Here is an 18,821-nt window from a genome sequence, read left to right as displayed (position 1 = left end):
GGGGTAAGAACCTGTTTTTTCCTCTTCCTCAATCTGGGAGAGAACACACTCCAATTAGAGCTCAGACATTTTCTGGGTCTGTGCTCCTCCAAAGGCCTTTTGTGCCACAAACCAGGTCTTTCCCACCCAGACACTACCTTGAACAAAGGCCCGTGAGCAGGTGCATCCACACTGCTAGGGTTTACAGTGAACGTTTCCAAAATAGATGAGATTTTAAGGCTACCTGCAGTCCTTCCTGCCATAGGCAGCTCTGTCAATGAGGTTGTTGGCTAGGATTCTCTCTATGTGACACATCTGTAGACGGAGACATTGGCTAGGGAACTCTACGCAATGCATCTGGCTGTATTGTGAATGCGCATTTCAGCTCATACGCGCTACGTTTCCCAGACAGCTTGAAGATGAACTAGGGGTTCTTTGGAATAAAATGAGTGTGGACCATTCCATCATGGGAGACCATGCTCTGATACCTTCCGAGTCCAGGGATGCTAAAAAGACCAGCAGACACGTGGGAAGAAAGACATTCCTAGCTTTGGAAGAGACAGTGAGAGCCAGAGGAAATTACACTCTGGAGAAGTTGGCAGCTCTCACAGAGGGAGGAGGAAGAGCTGACATGAGGGTCCCTGTGCAGAGCAGAATGACAGCAACCATAAGCTCACTAATGCCACCAGCCAGAGGGAGAATTCTCAGCAAGATCTCAACTGTTTGCAAATGAGAAAGAAAAAGAAAGGAAAAGGTCAACTTCTGATCCACAATTGGAGAAACCATTCCGTGCCTAAGGTAACCAATTTGTCATCCAAGTGATTGCCTGCTCTGTCATCACAGGAAACAATACATAGGCCATGCTATCTGTCTCACTGTTTTAATGGCATCTGGCGCACTGTAATTTGACCTATGACCTTTGGTAGCTGGGTTTCCAAAGTACAGTTTTTTTTCCTGTTTTTTTTTTTCTCCTATTAAAGAGATAATGTAGAAACATCCAAATCACAGACACTTCCTCATTCAGACCTCGATAAAATCCTCAGCTCTCTCAGTGAAAATACCCTACACTGAGAAGACACTTGGCCTCAAACTTGAACTTCACTATGTGGGTACAATGTCAGCAGTCAGAAGCCAGGAGTGGGAGCAACACCTGTAATCCTAGCACTTGGGAGGTTGAGGCAGGAGGATTGAGAGCGGCTTTCTTTGTATCACCTCTGCTGCAGAGTTTTAGGGACAGTCCTTCACAGACTTGTTCTTCTGTACCGTATGATAATGGGGCATTGTGAGCATTCCGGAAGTCTAAGAAGTCACGCCATTAGCTGGAAAGTGAACACCGGGAAGATGCTCGTCTGAAAGCCACACTCCTAGGTAGAACAGTGCTCCTCACAGCACACCCAGTGTGGGGACTGCCAAACCATGAGCTTGCAGGTTAGAGCAGGGTATGTGTCGCATTCATCTGTGGTGACTGCTTTCTCCTGAGGTTTCTGTCCACAGTTCCCTCTCCAAACGTAGTTAACTATACATCACATAAGAACCCCGCTTTAGGAAACTTCTTAGGGATTAGATGCAGTCCATGATGCCAAACAACACCAGCACATTATCACAATGCCATCCTGTAGCTACAGAGGTGACCCAGTTTACCAGAAAATAAATCAAATCCCTTATAATGAAAGCACCTCTAAGAGCAGAATATCTCCAGAGGATGACTGGAGGCTTGTGTTGGCATTGGATCAGTATATAACACCCACAGCCGGGCAAGGCTGGCTTCATGGGGCATGCTCATACCCAAACACTATCACATTACCAACTGCCATCCCAAGGCCTGCCTTCCTCTCCTGATCTGAGGCGCGGCCTATCAGCCTGACACAGTTTCCACACCTGTCCTTTCAGCTCTAATTCAGTCTTCCCTAGGATCACCAACCAGAGTCCACTGGATGAATTGGGTACTGGGACCAAGAAGGGCCCCAAAGGCCGCCCTGACATTCCAGAAACCACACTGATGGAGTCAAGCATGGCTGTCCTCGCTAGGATGTCCTCCCTCCCCCTGTCAGCCTCACTTTAGCTGCGAGGTTCATCCTTCCTCTGATCCAGAAGGAGCATGTCTCCTCGAGTCTTTTCTAATACCGTTCTGAAGGGACTCATCAACGTCCGGCCACTAGTCGCGTCTGCTTCTGAGCCTCACAGGGGAGGATAGCATAGCTGTTCCCATGATAGTCCCGAGGCTTCTGGCCATCCTTGCATACTCTTGAGCCACTGTGGTGACCCACCTTCTAGCTGCACACGTCCCCCCACCCGGACTAAGCCGTCCTGACCCCAGAATCCTCATCAGGACGTAGCACACACATCCTGGACTCTTCCACCTCAACTACAGAGCTTCTCTGCAAAGATGTCTCCTTTGTTCCTAGTCCTCTGGGCAGTTGGTGGGGGCTGAGCTACCAGGGGGACGGGATGTCCCCATACCCAGAGCTGCATTTGCCTATGTGAGCCGCTCTTACTAACTCCCCCTCTCTCCTCCCAGAGAGCCTTCAAGTCTTCGCTGTCCCCAACACCAACTCTGCACCCATCCCTCTACCTCCTAGAAGTGCCGCCAGGTCTCACAGATGCGGGACACGAGAGTAGCAGCCACTGTTTCATCCTAAAGAGACCACTGAAGTGGCTCTATGGAGGACGGATGAGAGGTGAAGACAGACAAGACCCTGTTTAGGGGTTTGACAAATACTCGGCAGGGCCGGCAATGTGGCTCAGTGGGTAGAGATCTTGCCTGGCATGCATGCAGTCCTGGGTTTGATGCCCAGCACCAGAGAAAGCTGGCATAAGGATGCACACATGTAATACCACCCTTGGGAGGCAGAGGCGGGAGGATCAGGAGTTCAAGGTTACCCTTGACTATATGTGAGTTTGAGACTAGCCTGGGCTATATGAGGCCCCGTCTCAATAGAACAAAACAGAACAAAACAGAATATCAAGGGGGTTAGAGAATAAAGAACCAGGAATTACCAGTCTCTGCCTCACAGACACAAATGAGCAGGAGCTGAAGCTACTTTGCCTCTGCTCTGCAGAAAAGGCACTGAGTGAGCCTAGTAACAAAGGTGGCTGGGAGCAGACATTCTTCTGCCACGTCTCGTCGTACGACTATCTGAACCTATTACACACTGGACAGATGGTGGAACAAGATATAAAATGAAATTAGCAATGATGAAACCCAGATGGGGATGAGGGAAAGGTCAGAATGCCAAAGGTCAGAGGGACTTGGCTCCATCTTGTCTTGTTTCATAAAAGACTGAGGTCATAGCTCAGGGGCGTCTCTTACGGGGGCAGCTGTTAGCCTCTTTGCTGGGCTAACGAACCAGACACTCACCCAAGACTGCTCGAAGCTGTAGGTGCGGCGCCGGTCTTCCACGTCCTCATCCTGTTTGGCTTGCTGGAACTCTTGCCGTAGACGCTGTATCCGGTCATGGTTGCTAGGAGTGGATCGATTGCTAAAAGAGAAGGGGCAGCCATGAGCACCCTCGAGAACAGTAACCACAAAAGGCAGTTGCTGGGGGGTAGGGGAGGGCAGCGAGCTGTGGAGTGTTACTCAAACAGGAAGTGAATTCTTACAACCAAATCTGGACATTTGAAACGTTCATTTGTTCAGGGCTTCAGCTCATTGTGGCTATTCCAGCAGAGGTCTGACGGGTTGACCTTTCAAAGTCTGGCTTCCTTTCCATAATCTGGTTAGGCGCTGGCAGTGAAGGTTTGAAAGATGGGGCCTTGAACATCAGAACAATCAGGGTCCAGATAGCTCCTCCAGCTCCCTAGCCCGGGGCACACCATTTTCCTTACATTTTACAAATGAAGCAGAGATATCATCTGCAATCAAGTGAGACGATACCATTCACCCTCCTACACATACGAACAACAGCATGATTCAAATTAAAATCAAAACCAAAAATTAAAATGTGGCTGGAGATGCAGCTCATTGGTACAGGGCTGGTCTGGCATATTCTCTCTACAGAGCGGCAAACAACAAAATGTTGTTTTGCCGCATCTGGGTGGGAATCTCTGTGCAAACATGATTGGATGCCTGTGCGTATATGTATTGGTGTGTGTGTCTGTGGACGTATGTTGGTGTGACGTACATATATGTGATATGTCTGTGTATGTGGTATATGTAATGGGTCTCTGTCTCAGCGTACGTGAATCCATGTGTATATGTGTATATCTTTACAGTTATGCAAAATTATAATCACAACACTATTATATGTGTATATGTGTCTGTGAATATATGGATGTGCATATGTGTATGTGGCACATGTATGTGCACACGTATGAATGTGTGCATGTTCTCATAGTTATGCAGGATGACATCATATTGCTGTTTCTCATATTGCTGTTTTATCAGCTTCCTATTTTCAAGGCCATGAACAACACATGATTTCCATGTTATAATGAAAACATAAGTGATGTTTGATCAAACCCCTTGTTTACACAAGGATGCATGCATTCTGTATAGCACCGAACTCCCTTTTACAGCAGGAATAGCTGCAAGCCTGGTAGAGAAGGCAGTACGGCCCCATCCCTCCAAGTGTGGAAACTGACATTTTAAGGAGGTGAGTGGCAGGTGTTTGAGGTTGACCAGTCTGAGAACATGAAAGTTACCGGGTCTGTAAATGTGCTGTTTCAAATCATGCAACATCTCACGCAGTCTCAAAAGTTACTTCCATGCTTCTGCGGCATGTCGGCCGCTTTTCTCACTGGCTTATGAAAATACAGATATAGCCATACCTTGTTCCAGCACATTAATTAGCACTGGTTACCGACCTCTCGCTCTTTCTTTCCCACGGGACCGGTGACTACCTGGGCATGCGATTGGTCTAGCTGCCAGCGTAATGTGACAGAAATTGAGTGGCGAGTAAAGGGACAGTGGTTTTGTTGCTCTCAACGGACACCAATGGGAGGATGATCAGAAGTAAGACTAGCTACAAAGTGCTCTGAGCTCGCCGGGATCACTGCTCAGCTCTTCCCATGCATTAACTGTATATTTATGAATCATGAAATTCAAGCAAGAGATGAAAACCAACCTTCCACTGTCTGTGATGACGTCAAGGTCATTCCTCAACAAGGTGGTTGACCCGATGTCCTTATTCCAGTTGTGGGTAGCCTCGGTGGCTTTCTAAGACCAACCCCAGCAGTCACCTGGGCCCTGGTTTCCTAATCTGCCAACCGCTTTCCCTTCCTTTCCTCTGCTTTCTTTCAGCCCGTGCTCTAGAGAATTAACCCAGCTTGCCCTGGACCAGCTGAACCGGCGGCACTTTCCTGGCTTACGCTGAAGACAGGCTGCAGTGGTTTCATGATTGATGACAATTTCCAGGATGGGAAGGCCATCAAGCGCCCTTCGGGAATAAGCATTGGCAGCATGGAGGTGAGACCTGGCGTTGCAAGAGAGAACTATTGCACCGGCTTACTTGCTTCCCAGGCCAGCCTGTGACGGGCCAATCATTCAAATCTGGGCTTTGAAAACTCTGGTGCCCTCTTTTGCCAAGAAAGCAAAAGGAGATTTAAATATTCATTAGCAATAGTGACTAATCCCTACGCATCCCAGTCAACCTAGATTAGGGCTGGTGCCAATTTAAAGCTGGTCTTTTTCTTTACTTCCTATTCCCTCCCCACCCGTAATGTTGGAGAGGAATAAATCAAAACACCACCAAAGTAGTTCAAGGGATGACTGAGACTAAAGAAATCTTAATGAGGAGTCTAGAAATTCCAATTTCCAGAGACCCCACATCATGGGTATCTGAACAGAGATGATGGGGGTTTAGGATGCTCTCTGTAAATAGACAAAAGACAGCTTTGGTCCAAACGCTGGCACCTGGCCTCCTCTTGCCATAATGGCTTTTGTAGCATGATTGGTCTGCATGTGTGTGCGTGTGTGTGCTTGTATATGTGCATGTGTGCATGTGTGTACGTGCATGTGTGCACGTGTGTACGTGCGTGTGTGTATGTGTGTGTATGTATACTATGTGAAAAAAATTCAGTAATGATGAGGGTTTTGTCCTGCTGCATTCTGGGTCCTGACCTGAGAATTCTGGCCCCCTCTGCATGCACACAGTGCAGCAGGACTTGGAAGTCCATGGAAAGCAGACTGCACAGGACACATGGCATGGAGCCTTCTGGTAGGCCTTGCCTATTTCCCTGATGGTGGCTGATACATTCATCTGTGCTAAGAGTAACTGGAGTTTCTGCAGGCCTGCTAACTGGACACACTTGGTATACAGGGTGAGGGAACCGGTTGCACAACCACACCTGTCCCCACTCACTGAAGACGGTAAATGTGCTGCCTGTGAAGCTGGGACAGCCAGGGGGATGTGGCCCACAGATGCCCCCCCCCCCCAGTTTCCCTCTGGTGCGTGTGGGAATGTGTATGCTCATGTTTCTGTGGGAGCAGGGCATGGACAGATCACAAGGAAGGCACAGGTCAACCTGGATGCTGCCTCTCGGGTGTCATTTAACTCGTGTTATCTGACACTGCCTTACAGCCCGGGGCTCACTGATTACACAAGGCTGGCTGGCCAGCGAGTCTCAGCATTCACGGGTCTCCATTTCTCTAGTGTTGGGGCCACACCCAGCTTTTTTGCACGGGTCCTGGTGGTCCAACTCAGCTCCGCACAAGCACACAGGAAGAACTTTACCAGCTGAGTTATCCACTCCTAGCCCCTTCCATTTTTTAAAAGAGAAATTATAAATCCAGTTTTCATCCTAAATCTAATCATTGACTTTATTTATTTATTTTTGATTCAAGACAAGCCAAACACAATAGGGCAGCTGGCAGCCAGTAGCTACCTCTACTCAATGTTCTACAGCTGCTCTTTTCTGTTTCTCTAGGTCAAGGTGAGGCCCATAGTCTCTGAATGGCAGTCCTGAGAAATGGATGCACTCAGTTCTACACAGGGCTCATTCTTGGGCTCAATTGTCATTGGGTAGGAAATACTGGTGGGGGGGGTTGTTAAGATCATAGCTTTAAATATTTTTTACTACATATTTTTATGTGTGTGGGTGCATGCATATCTATGCATCATATACATGCAGTGCCTACAGAGGTCAGAGCATGGCATCAGATCCCCTGGGGCTGGAGTTGTAGAGGTTGAGGCAACATGTGGGTGCTGGGAATCAAACCACGTTCTTAGGAAGAAGAGCCAGTGTGTGTAACCACCGTACCATCCCGCCAGCCCTTTAACGTACAAAAAAATGGGACTTTATCAAACCACTCATTAAAATCACAAGAATGCAGCCTCAGCTGGCACTTGGGACGTTGTCTTTTTATTGTGTGTGTGTGTGTGTGTGTGTGTGTGTGTGTGTGTGCGCGCGTGCACGATGCATGGAGATGAACTTGCAGAAGGCGGCTCTCTCCTCTCACCACTCAGGTTGCTGGCTCAACACCAAGCCATGAGTAACTTTTAAATTGTTTCTCCATACAAGACTAAGCATAGTGGTAAGTTGCATAGCACTCATGCATCCCTAGGTGTTGCAAATCTAGACAGGTTTAAGGTACATGGGCATATGCTCACAAACATCTATGCAAATGCAAGGAATTTCGGCACCCACAAATCCTGGTATTTAATGGGTTGTCTGCTGGCTACTGCACTGCACCTGCAGCTCCACAGGTGGAGTTTATCCCCAGAGCCCGCTGTCCTAATCCAATCTTTCCTTCCAATTCAAACTGAGCCCGGACACACTCTCTCATGGCTTGAATTCTGACCTATCTTCTTAGAGGAGCAGAGAGAATTTGCAGAGAGAGACGAACTTGTGATGGGACTGATGAATTCATTACAGACTAAAAATACCTTAACATTTACATTTTAAATTATGCAACAGGAATCTGGAAACCTGGAAGCAAGGTTGGAGCACTGAGACCCAAAATTCAAGCGGAGGGAGAGCCAACCATACATTTATAGAGGTTAAGTAGGCAGCACCACCTTGGTGCCTCTGGTCATGCCCACAGAAGGAAGAGAAGACAAGAAGCCAGTATGAAGGTGGACAGCAGGCCTTACTAGACTGCGGCCAGCCCTCTCTAGATCTGATCCTGAAACACAGAACAGCTAAGCGGGATAAAGGATGCCATTGCTCCGATTTTTCTTTTGTCCCCACCTTCTCTTTCTCAGCTTTCAGAATTCTATCAGGAAATCAAATTCCAGCCCCCATGAAGACTTTCCTGACTTCCCAGGCCAATTTTGTACTTGATGCTTCCCCAGCTATCTCCTGACGTAAGTCCTATGCTACGGTGCCTCTCAGAACGAGCATGCATATGTCTGCTTCTCAGTCCTGGCCATGATCGTCACCACCAGTGGCTTGTGACGGAGTGTATAATTCAGCAAACATTTGTGAAGGGCACACTTTAAAGTGGCCCCCAAGTCCCTCACCTTCTTGTGTGTGGCCTTTCTGGAACTTACCTTCAAGTGTGGCTAAGAACCACATTTACTTCTGAACAAAAAGTTGGAGTCACCGTTGCTGAGTACATGCAGTGACACTCACATGACCACCTAAGAAGGTGACATCCATCCTGCTTGACTCTGGAATGGAGTTCCCGGCCCTGAATCCCACGATTGCAAAGGACCAGCAAGGAGGCCGGGACTCCCCAGCAGAACGTCCATGTAATAGCCAGCCTGGCGGATCTCGCCATTGTCCACTAGGAGACCCTGAACCAAGACTCAACTCCAGACCCACAGAATTGGAATACAATTGGAATACACGTGTGCTGTTTGAAATGACTGAATTTGTCAGGCAGAAAAAGAAACCGTATCGCTCATGGACGATGGGCATGGCCAGATGACTTATTCTGTCCAAGACGATGTCTATGGTTGTGATACAAACAGGAATTTGACGTGTGGCTGTCCTGAGTCTGCTCTCTTGTGTCTTGACTACCCCTTGGTGAGAACATTTCCACAGTATAAGACTAGAAAAGGACTGGGGAGATATCCCAGTTCTTAATCTTCATGTAAGCAAGAGGCTCCAAATTTGAGTCATAAAATCCTTGTAGAAAAAGTCAGCCGTGTGGGCACATGTGTATAATCTGTGCATTAGTTAGGGCTTCTATTGCTGCGATAAAAAATCATGATCATAAACAGCTTGGGAAAGTGTTTCTCTTAGCTTACAACTCTCAGCTCACATTCCATGGCCGAGGGAAGTCAGGGCGGAAACTCAAACGGGGTAGGGACTAGAGGAACGCTGCTTAATGGCTTGCTTCCATGGCTTGCTCAGCCTGCTTTCTCATAGCAGCCAGGACCACCAGGCAAGGGGTGGCAACGCCCACCATGATCTGGGGCCTCCCACCTCAATCGCTAATTAAGAAAATGCATCATAGGCTTGTTGACAGGGCAATCTGTTTTCTCCATAGAGGTTCCTTCTGCACAAATGACTTGAGTCCATGTCAAGTTGACATAAAAGCTAACCAGCAGAGTCTGGGAGGTAGACATCAGTAGATGCCTGTGGCTGGCTGGTCAGTCAAGCTAGTCAGGGTGGCAAGAGTCCCTACCACATAGACAGGCACACGCACACACACGTACTACACCTGTATGCACGCACATATACAAAGAGGGTCTGGGGAAGAACACACAGGGGGCAAGCAGAGCTAAACTTAATCTGAATCTTCCAGTCAAGGCTGAAGGAACCCAGCCTAGAACAGAGCAGAAGACGCATGCTTCTTGCTAGATGGCCACCTTCAGAGCACTCCCCCGTCTCCCTCAAACCTACATGCACCCTCCCCCCCACAACTCTAGGGAATGGCATGTGATTACCTTAACTTGCTCAAATGACCTAAAAGTACACACAACACTGCCCTTATACAAGAACCAAATAAATATGGTCTGTTGCAAAAAATAGGCTCGTCAAAGGACCAGGGAAACAAGGTGCTTATTGTATAACAGAATTCTGACACTATCATGCATAAAGACGGTCACTGCAAAGTTTGGACGTGAAAGAAAGTGCACCAAGCAAACACTGGTGTAGAAGGTATAACTGAAAAATCAATATCTACTATATACCCTAACAAATAAGGCCAGGGAACAGCAGCATTTGGTCAAGAATGTTGCACAGATAGCTTCCCAGTTGCTTGTTTCTTCCTTTGGGGAGATGGCTATCTACTATAACATTCTGTTCTGAAAAACCAGTCGTCATGGAAATTGGGCTGTCTCCCCACAGCCCGGTGAAAATACACCTGCCAAGCTCAAGAGCCTTTTGTTCCCAGTGTGCATGTCTGAAGGATACCCAAAGGCTTCTGGGAGCTCGTTCACAAGTCACCTACAAGAAGGCATTCATTTCCTGTGGTCTGGAAGGACCCTGGCTTCCAATTACAAAAGGATAGCTGCTCAGCAAATGCCTGTTAGCTACGCCAGCCTCGGCCTCCAACCTCAGCCCCTTCACTTCTGCTCCATCCCCAGCCCCAGCAATTTACTTCCTGGCCTGAGCTCAAAGTAGTATTCCAAATGCTAGGGAATCTCACACCTGTGCTTGCCACCCAATTACTGGCGATGCCAAAGGGCCATGATTCTATTCCTAATTAAAACAAAAGAAGTTAATTTCCAGATATCTCAGATCCTGGAAAGAATGCAATTCACACTCAGTCAAACATTTTCCTTCTCGAACATTTCCATCACCTTGACAGCTATACCATTCACCGTGTGTGTGTGTGTGTGTGTGTGAAGATGATGTTAAATTTGTTTTCTTGATCACTCTTCATTTTTTTTTTTTTTGAGACAGGGTCCTCTGCTGAATCTGGGGCTAAGCCAGTGCTCACACTCACCTCCTGTGCTGAGCCTGGCACTCACGCTCACCTGTTTTGCTGAGCTGGACAGGTGAGCAAGCCTGAGGCTTCTCCTAACTCTGACTCCCCAGTACAGGATCACAGGTGTGCACAGCCCACACGTCTTTTTGTGCATGGGTTCTGGGGAACCAAACACAGGATTTCATGCTTGCCCGGCTGAGCCATCTGCCCACTCCCGAATACTGTTATCTTTGAAAACATGTTGACTGGGGAAATGAGTGAATTCCCTTCCTCATGGGACTCCCTTCTTCTGGTGTTCAACTTTCACAATTCCGGTTTCGTCCCAACGCGGAGTCTGCAGTGCAGGTATTTCAGGATGTCACTTAGAGCACTAGAGACACCAGAGCAGACAGAGGGCCACGGTAAGCACAACAGAGGTGGGGCACACTTGCCAAGCAGCCTTGGAAACAGGCGGCCTCGACCACCAGCAACACCTCACATCATTGAGCAGTGTCTCACGGTGATGATGTCAAGTGTGGGTGTGATGTCAAGTGTGGGTGTGATGAGGGGCTGTAAGCCTTTCAGGACAGACTGGCAGCAGGACAAATAAACTCTTAAACAGAGATGGTAAATCTCGGATGGGGTGTCTCTGCACTCAAGGGACCCAGACAGAAGCCTCAGAGTATGGCACCAACTCAGAGCCAAGGAAGTCACCCTCCTGAGCTACGTTCTGTGCTGATTAGCAATCCCATAACAGTCCTGCTCTTGCCATTGCCAGAGAACTCGTTTTCATCTACAGATGTCAGAAGTAAGTTCTTAATTGCTGTAAATTAGTAAGCAAATCCAGATTCCTCATTAAACTCATTGCACCCGTCTGTTAGCAGGGAATGCTTGCATTTGTTTTCCCTCCTGGCGCTCAAGTCTGGAGCATTCCGCTCAATCACAGGGACAAGCAGCAAGGGGAGGTGGGTGTAGTGGAGGCCTGTCCTCTGAGAGAGCTTATTCTTAGAGAGATGACGATGAACTTGAGGCCTCCATATCGTGTGCGCGCGTGGGTGTGACACCTGTGAGCATTCATAGATGTGTGAGTGTGAGGTCCAGACTAGAGCTTAATGCCTGATATTTTCCTCAATGGCTTCGTGTCTTACCATTTGAGATAGGGTCTCACCAAGCCTGGAGTTCACTAACTGGGCTCCGGGTTTCAGGACTCTTGTTATCCTTGCCTTCCCAGCACTGAAATCACAGGTATTGGCCACCATGCTTGGGTTTCCGTGTGAGTGCGGGGATCTACTCAGATGCTCATGTCTGCCTAGCAAGAAGCACTTAGAACTCTACCATCTCTCCAGCACTGCATCTCTGCTTCCTTCACAAGGGCCAAATGTTGTCACCCCTGCTCTGAAAACATGACTTCTTTTGGTGGAAAGAAGGTGTTCCTTTTTGCGTATTGCCCTATGCCCAGTCACCTGTCCCAAAATCACTGAGTTAAAATTTGGACAGACCAAAATGATGTGGGGCAAACTAACTCCAAGATGGCTGAACGGTCATCAGGCTGGTCGGGCATATGAGATTTCCACCACCTCGTAGGCTCCAGGATGGACGATGAGGAATGGGGAGAAGGAGTGGGGAGGCTAAACCAAGAGATGCACCGGCTACCAGATTCCAAATAAAAATAGCTCTTCTGCACGAGCTTCATTAAGTTTTAACAGCAAATATCTTGGGGTTTTACACTCAAGCTGCAGGTCATAAATTCGCAGTACACCCCCATATGTTCCACAAACACCTGAATTCAATTTCTCTCCAGGCTGTGGAGCAAGAATGTGATGCTTCAATTAATTATGCATGCGAGTTAGTGTTGATCAGGGGCAGATTGTGTGTGTGTGTGTGTGTGTGTGTGTGTGTTGCAGGAGGGTATTTATAGTGTTTGATATTTTGGGCTAGCTCTTTCTCCCATCCCAGCACTTTCCTATTGGTGGGTGAATCTAAATTCACTCAAATATATACATCAAATAAATTATGACTAGCAAATACCTTATAATGTTTTCATTTTCTGTAGGTAACCCAGATAAAAAGCAAGGTATCCATGGACTTAGTATTGGGCTAATGGATTTCAAGGAAATGGATCTCTGCCCGTGTACAAATCACCTTAAATAGATCTCTGCCTGTGTACACATCAATCACTTTAAACTGTACAGAGGCATCTACGCAGAGACCAAGTAGCTCTATTTATATGTGCCTGTGCGTCCGTGTGAAATTGGCTACTCAGGGAATACCACGTCACCCTCGGTTTCCTCTTACAGGTTTCCCCATCATCTGTAATATGAAAAGAATTATGAGATGCTTGTGCAAATCCCACAGGCGCTCCCCTTGCTCAGCTGATAAAATTCATCTCCAGATTGTGACACCCGTGATTTGTTGTCCATTTCACACCAATTTCAGTACAATAAATCATAACAAATTAAAACCTTATAGCTATACTCTCTGGGTTAAAAAGCTAGTCATCAAGACTGCGAATCCCAGGTTTGCTCCGACAAAGGTAGTTCTGCGTCCCAGGATGCTCTGTGGATCACAGGGAGGTCGTCTCCACGGTGGGAAGCCGCAGGAATGGACACTGCGCCCGTCCTCTGTGGCCCCTGGTAACAGCCCTATCATTTTATAAGCGGTTGGCTTTATTACCATCATCACTCTTCCTTATTAGCCTGTCAGTGGTCTCAAGCAGGAGTGAGGGGGATTTAGCTGAACTTTTTGAGGGGAACTCCTTCAGCTGCAGAGCGCACATGGACACAGGCGCACAGAGTTTCAGGGCCCAGCGATGAGCCCACAGAGAAAAGTTCATCAGTGCTCACACTGGTTTTCCCTGACTGGAGCCAGACACAAGTCAGGCTAGGACTATTGATTGTGGGGTACTAACACCTCACAGGAAGAACTTGCCTAAGTCACAGAACAAAAGTATATTATTATTATTAGTAGTAGTAGTAGTAATAATAATAATAATTGAGGAGGTCTCACGGTGCTGCCCAGGCTGCCCTTGAACTGCTAGGCTTAAGCCATCACCGTGGCTCAGCGTCCCAGTGTGCTGGTGAGAAGGTTCAGTGGGAAGAGGCACTTTAACACCGGGGTTCCATCCCTGCGACCCACGCAGGGGAAGGAGAGAACTTCCAGGGCATCCTCTGACTTCCACATGTACACAGTGCTGCCCACACAAGGATACACACATGCGATAAATAAATGAATGTAATAAAATATTTTTTTAAAAAAACAACAAAACAAAACAAAAATCTTAAAAATATATCAATGTAAAACTAGCTATCCAAGTTTTGATGGAAAAAGTCATATTTGAACAGAATTTCTAAAACAGATGGTCTTTGATGAGAGAACCGGATGGGACCAAAACCCCCAGAGACAGAAGAGAGAGGGAGACTGAATGACCTTGTAACTCCCCCACTGACCCGCCCACCTTACTGAAGGAAACAGGCAAAGGGCAGGCAACAGTCAGAAGCGGGGTCTGGGCAGAGTCGGGTCCCCAGCGAACCACCCTATGGAGCCATAAAAGCAGGTGAGGGGAAGAAAATGAGCTCAGACTCAGCTACAATCCAAGAGCAGCTTGGAAAACATCTGTAACAAGTCGCACACAACATTTTTTTTCCCTCCGTTACAACTCAAGGAGCCCTGTAACTCGGGGTTAACCTCCGGAGTGTATTGTTCCTGGGGAGGTGGCTTGCTACATCTTTCCAATAAACGGTAAGAGCTTGTAAGGCATTTCAGTGGGTGAGAGAGTCGGTAGAAGCTCACGGTCGTGTTATTTATTCAATAAATCCACTAGGGAGGCAAAGGTTACCCAGCTGTGACCCGGAGGTAAGGTCTGGGCTTCAAACTGAGATAGACAGTCAGGGAGTCTGAGTCAGAGCAGCCAGACTTCAATACCCCAGGTTAAAAAGAAGAAAAAGCAACAGCAGAGGAAAAAAAAAGTAATAATCAGAATTATGTTGTGAACTTTGAAATAAAAAATAGCAATGGAAATTAAATTACAAAAGCTGATAGATTTCAATGACAAAATAAAATGATTATCATGTTCTTTTTCGTATTTGAGGGATCTTATCACACAAGCATAGAAACTAATTATCGAACCATTATTTTAATTCTTTAATCATGACATGATTACATAGAATCCAGGGCTAACATTTTCTTTGTTTTTGCATTCTCTTGTCTTTAATGATAGCGTAATTGCAAAATGCTATAGAAAAGAAAGAGAGCTGTGTCTTTTATTCTGTTTAAAGGTAAAATCCCAGTGCAATGCAGGGCTTGCTTCTAGGCAGTATTTTAATTTAAAATAGTAGCTAATTTCTATATGAGTTCCCTGAAATGATTCAAAATGGCAAGCAATATAGTAAGAGACATACCGCCTCTACAGTTCATAATAGACATCACTTTGAAAACTAAAATCAGAACAGGGAGATATTTCTTAGGAAAGAAAAAAAAAAGCCAAAAAGAAAATGGAGGAAGGCTGGGTATACCCAAATACGAAGGGAAATTTTCTAGGTGTCTGCATTCTTTACTTCCTGCTGTGGTAAAATGCCATGTGAAAAAGCAACTCACAGTCAGGCCATGTTAGTGTGCAGTTCCTGAGGAAGGGCCCATGATGGTGGGACAGCTAGAGAGGCAGGGGCAGAAGCAGGAAGCTTCAGCCACAAATAGGAAGCAGAGAAAGAACTGGAAAGGCCTATCAACCCTCAGAGCCTCTTCCACACCTCCACCTCCCGAGGGCTCCAAAATCTTCCCAAATAGCCACACCAACCAAGTATTCAAATACATGAGCCTACGGGGGCATTTCTTACTCAAACTAACACAGTGCCCCTGTTTCTCAATACTTCAAAGAACTTTACAGTTTTTCCCTTGTTGTTTTTACTTTTGCTTATTTTATGCCTTTTATTAATTTTATTAGTTAAGTATTTCTGTTTATGACTTGTCCATGTTACAACTGAAATTTTTTTTTAGCTGCATCGGGGGTTGGAGCACAAATGTTGGCGGGTCCCTTCAGCCTCTTTTCTCAGGCCTTGCTGCTACAGCAGGAGAATAATACAACAGTGACTGGAACCGGTTGGGACCGTTCATAAATAGTTAAAAGTTTGAGCAGCACGCATGTTTCCAAAGTCCCTACATCTGTACCATCTACATTTTAGATGCTACCCGAAAGGCTGGCTACCAGCAATCCTCTCCCATGACAGACAGTGCTGTGGCCATCGAGTCCCGTGAAACTCCTTCCACTCGAGCTGGGATAGCCAAGATGTGTCGGTCGGTCCTGATTCCTGGCTCGCTACTCTCTAATGAAGGGCTACCATGGTTCACTTCGCTTCCCGTCCTTTAACCGGTGATTTTAATCAATATAACTCAATACAGCATGGGGTTATCTACACGGGCTCTTTAATAAAACAAAACCTTGGGATTCTATAATGAGCCTCTTCTCCTAAGTTCCTCCCGTATCTAGACATTTCTGGATGATATGCCTGTGGCTGCTCTCTCTGCTGTACTGAGGGATAACTGCCAACTTCCCATTAAGGTGGAGAAGCACAAGTCTCTTGCACCGCTTTCCCAATCCCCATCCCTCCGCCCTCCCCTATGGTAACAGCATACTACTTCCCCAGCTTATACCAATATTGCTCACTGCTCATTCAAACGGGAAGCTTTGAGGATACCATTTTTCTTTTATTACTTTCTCTCTCTCTCTCTCTCTCTCTCTCTCTCTCTCTCTCTCTCTCTCTCTCTCTCTCTCTCTCTCTCTTTCTTGTTTCATTTACTTATTTATGAAGAGTGCTCTGAGAAGCAGATCAGTCACTGGGCCTGGATCCTGTCCTCTACCACAGGAAGACGCTTTACTCTGAAGCCATTGCAATATCTACCCAGGAGAACTGAGAAACCTTTCTACCTTCATGGATAAGGTCGTAGAGACCCCTTTTCTCTCTCTCTCTCTCTCTCTCTCTCTCTCTCTCTCTCTCTCTCTCTCTCACACACACACACACACACACACACACTACCTTCTACTCTCTGGTTATCATTCGACTTTCTGATTTATGTTATTTTCAATTCTCAACTATTTTCAAATATCATTTCAATAATCAACCTGGAAGTGCTGGACAGTCCTGTATACGACACGGGAGAAGAACAAGGATCAACTGTCTTGTTCAGTAATGGCAGGTCTGATTAATTATGCCCACTTGTGTAATCGTCCTATGAAGATTCTGGGAGTAACCAGCTACTTCCTGATTAGATTTGCAGCCTCCTCCACAAGCAGGAACTCATGCTGAGTATTATTGCATGAACTTAAGACAAAGAAGACAAACTATGGAAATCAGTGTAGAAAATGTTACAGCAGCATTCCACACAGCTGCTGTGATTGCTTGCACAGGACGTGTCTAAGATCAAGCCATCCAAAACCCCACAAGGATGGTGGAGAGGCCCATGAAGTCCAACCCTTATCTGATGAGCTCTTGGCAATTGATGGTGCTAAGGACAGAGTCGGTCCTCCTCTAAGATGTTTTTGGTCAATGCTTTAACTCAGTCACAGAAAGGACTATAGGGAAACTTTCATACACAGGTATATTTCAAAAGTGTTCAACACCATCACAGATTTTAGTAAAAATTTCAATTTTTTTCCTTATACATATAATCTTTACTCCATTAATAAGAGAGGGCAAAGGAAACAGGCAGACCACCACCTAGTCAAGGGACTACCAGATATATTCCACGATTAAGGGCAAAGACACAGATTTCAAAACCAGCCTTATACCGAAGGTCAGGGAGGCAGGGCAGTGCCCGCTTCCACATTAAACAGAGGGCAAAACAATGGATCTTGGCATCGGGTAAAGCCAGTGAGAGCCTCCACCAGGAGACCCACCTGCCGTTCTGTATTCCATACCATCTGCCGTTGCCCAAAGACCAGTGTGCAGGGAAGCTACACCAGCACCCACTAGGACGAAAAGTAGAGATAACCGCACTGAAAGGGAGTCAGGTGACACCGTAGTGGCATATAAACACAGGGGAACCAGGTAAAACACCAGTGACTTCTGAAGCCAGGCATTCGTCAGCTTTGGGGGGTATCCCAAGTTGCAAAAGTATGAGTTAGAAAACACAATGCAGGACTTTTCTTCTCCATCACAAGACAGCCAACTAACAAAAGCCGGGTAGAGACGTGAAGTCGTAGCCTCTGCAGACACCATTTCGGCTCCTCGTCTCTCACACGGCCATGTCTCTAAGGCTGGCCCAGATATTGCTTCATCTTCACATCACAATGGTGCCTCCTTGGATTTTGGCTGACATTTTGTTCCAGTATGACATTACAACAGACCTCCTCTGACATTTCATTTTGTCAGCGCCACGGGGTTTCTATAGGTTTCTGTTACATTATTTTGTATTGACATTAAAAACCATCTCCACGGTCTTGGCTGATAGTGTCTAGAGGATGCCGCGATGAGGAGCATGGCCCATGGAACAGATGGTTGAAGTGGTGCCGTGCAGAATGTTTAATAAACTTCGAGGCCCTTCTGGTAAGAACGGATGTCTGTGATATATACACAGTGGAAGGCTCACAAAATTGCTTCCACGGAGCCCTAGGGCTCATGACAGTGTGGATACCGTTAGGATGTTAATTCTCTACGGTCGTAGTCAACAGAGACGCAACAATCACCTTCAAGTGTCACGTCAGCCATCTCTCCAGTCCCTCGATGAATGAATTAAATTATTTTAAAAATTAACAGGGTTTCCGTTCTGTGACGATGCAGAATTGCAAGAGAGAGTTGTGAAGCAAACGATAACTTCCAATCACCACTGAATCTGAGAAGCTCTCGGCTATGGAGTAGTCCATGCATCTCTTCAAAAGAAAGAAAGCGATGCCGTGGTAAACTAGCGCTGGCTACAAAAGGTATCTAAATATCAGAGGCGCCAAACTATAAAAAATAAATTAAATAAAGGGTGTACCTTATGACGGAGGAAAATGGTGTCAAGCCTGGCATTTGATCAAATCAACATTACTAGAAAAGCAATCACAAATAAATGAGGATAGTTGAAGCATTTTTAAAACAAATCCTATTATGGATGTCACTTTAAGCTCAGT

General features: G+C 46.5%; 1 protein-coding gene across 11 annotated transcripts in view; it reads right to left on the bottom strand.

Moving 5' to 3' along the window:
- The window catches only part of Pard3 (par-3 family cell polarity regulator), a 516,377-nt gene that overhangs the window by 12,590 nt on the left and 484,966 nt on the right, over positions 1–18,821 (bottom strand). For 10 of the 11 annotated variants that reach the window (XM_038312958.2, XM_038312953.2, XM_038312956.2 and 7 more), the window contains one exon: positions 3,338–3,458. In XM_038312958.2, the coding sequence (XP_038168886.1) occupies positions 3,338–3,458 (121 nt within the window). The remainder of the gene's footprint in view (positions 1–3,337; positions 3,459–18,821) is intronic. The other variant, XM_038312952.2, reaches the window with a different exon arrangement.

The sequence above is a fragment of the Arvicola amphibius genome, chromosome 15 (assembly GCF_903992535.2).
Source record: "Arvicola amphibius chromosome 15, mArvAmp1.2, whole genome shotgun sequence".
In the NCBI taxonomy this organism is placed as follows: Eukaryota; Metazoa; Chordata; class Mammalia; order Rodentia; family Cricetidae; genus Arvicola; species Arvicola amphibius.
Note: the sequence above shows the minus strand (reverse complement) of the source record. Positions and strands in the feature narration are given on the sequence as shown.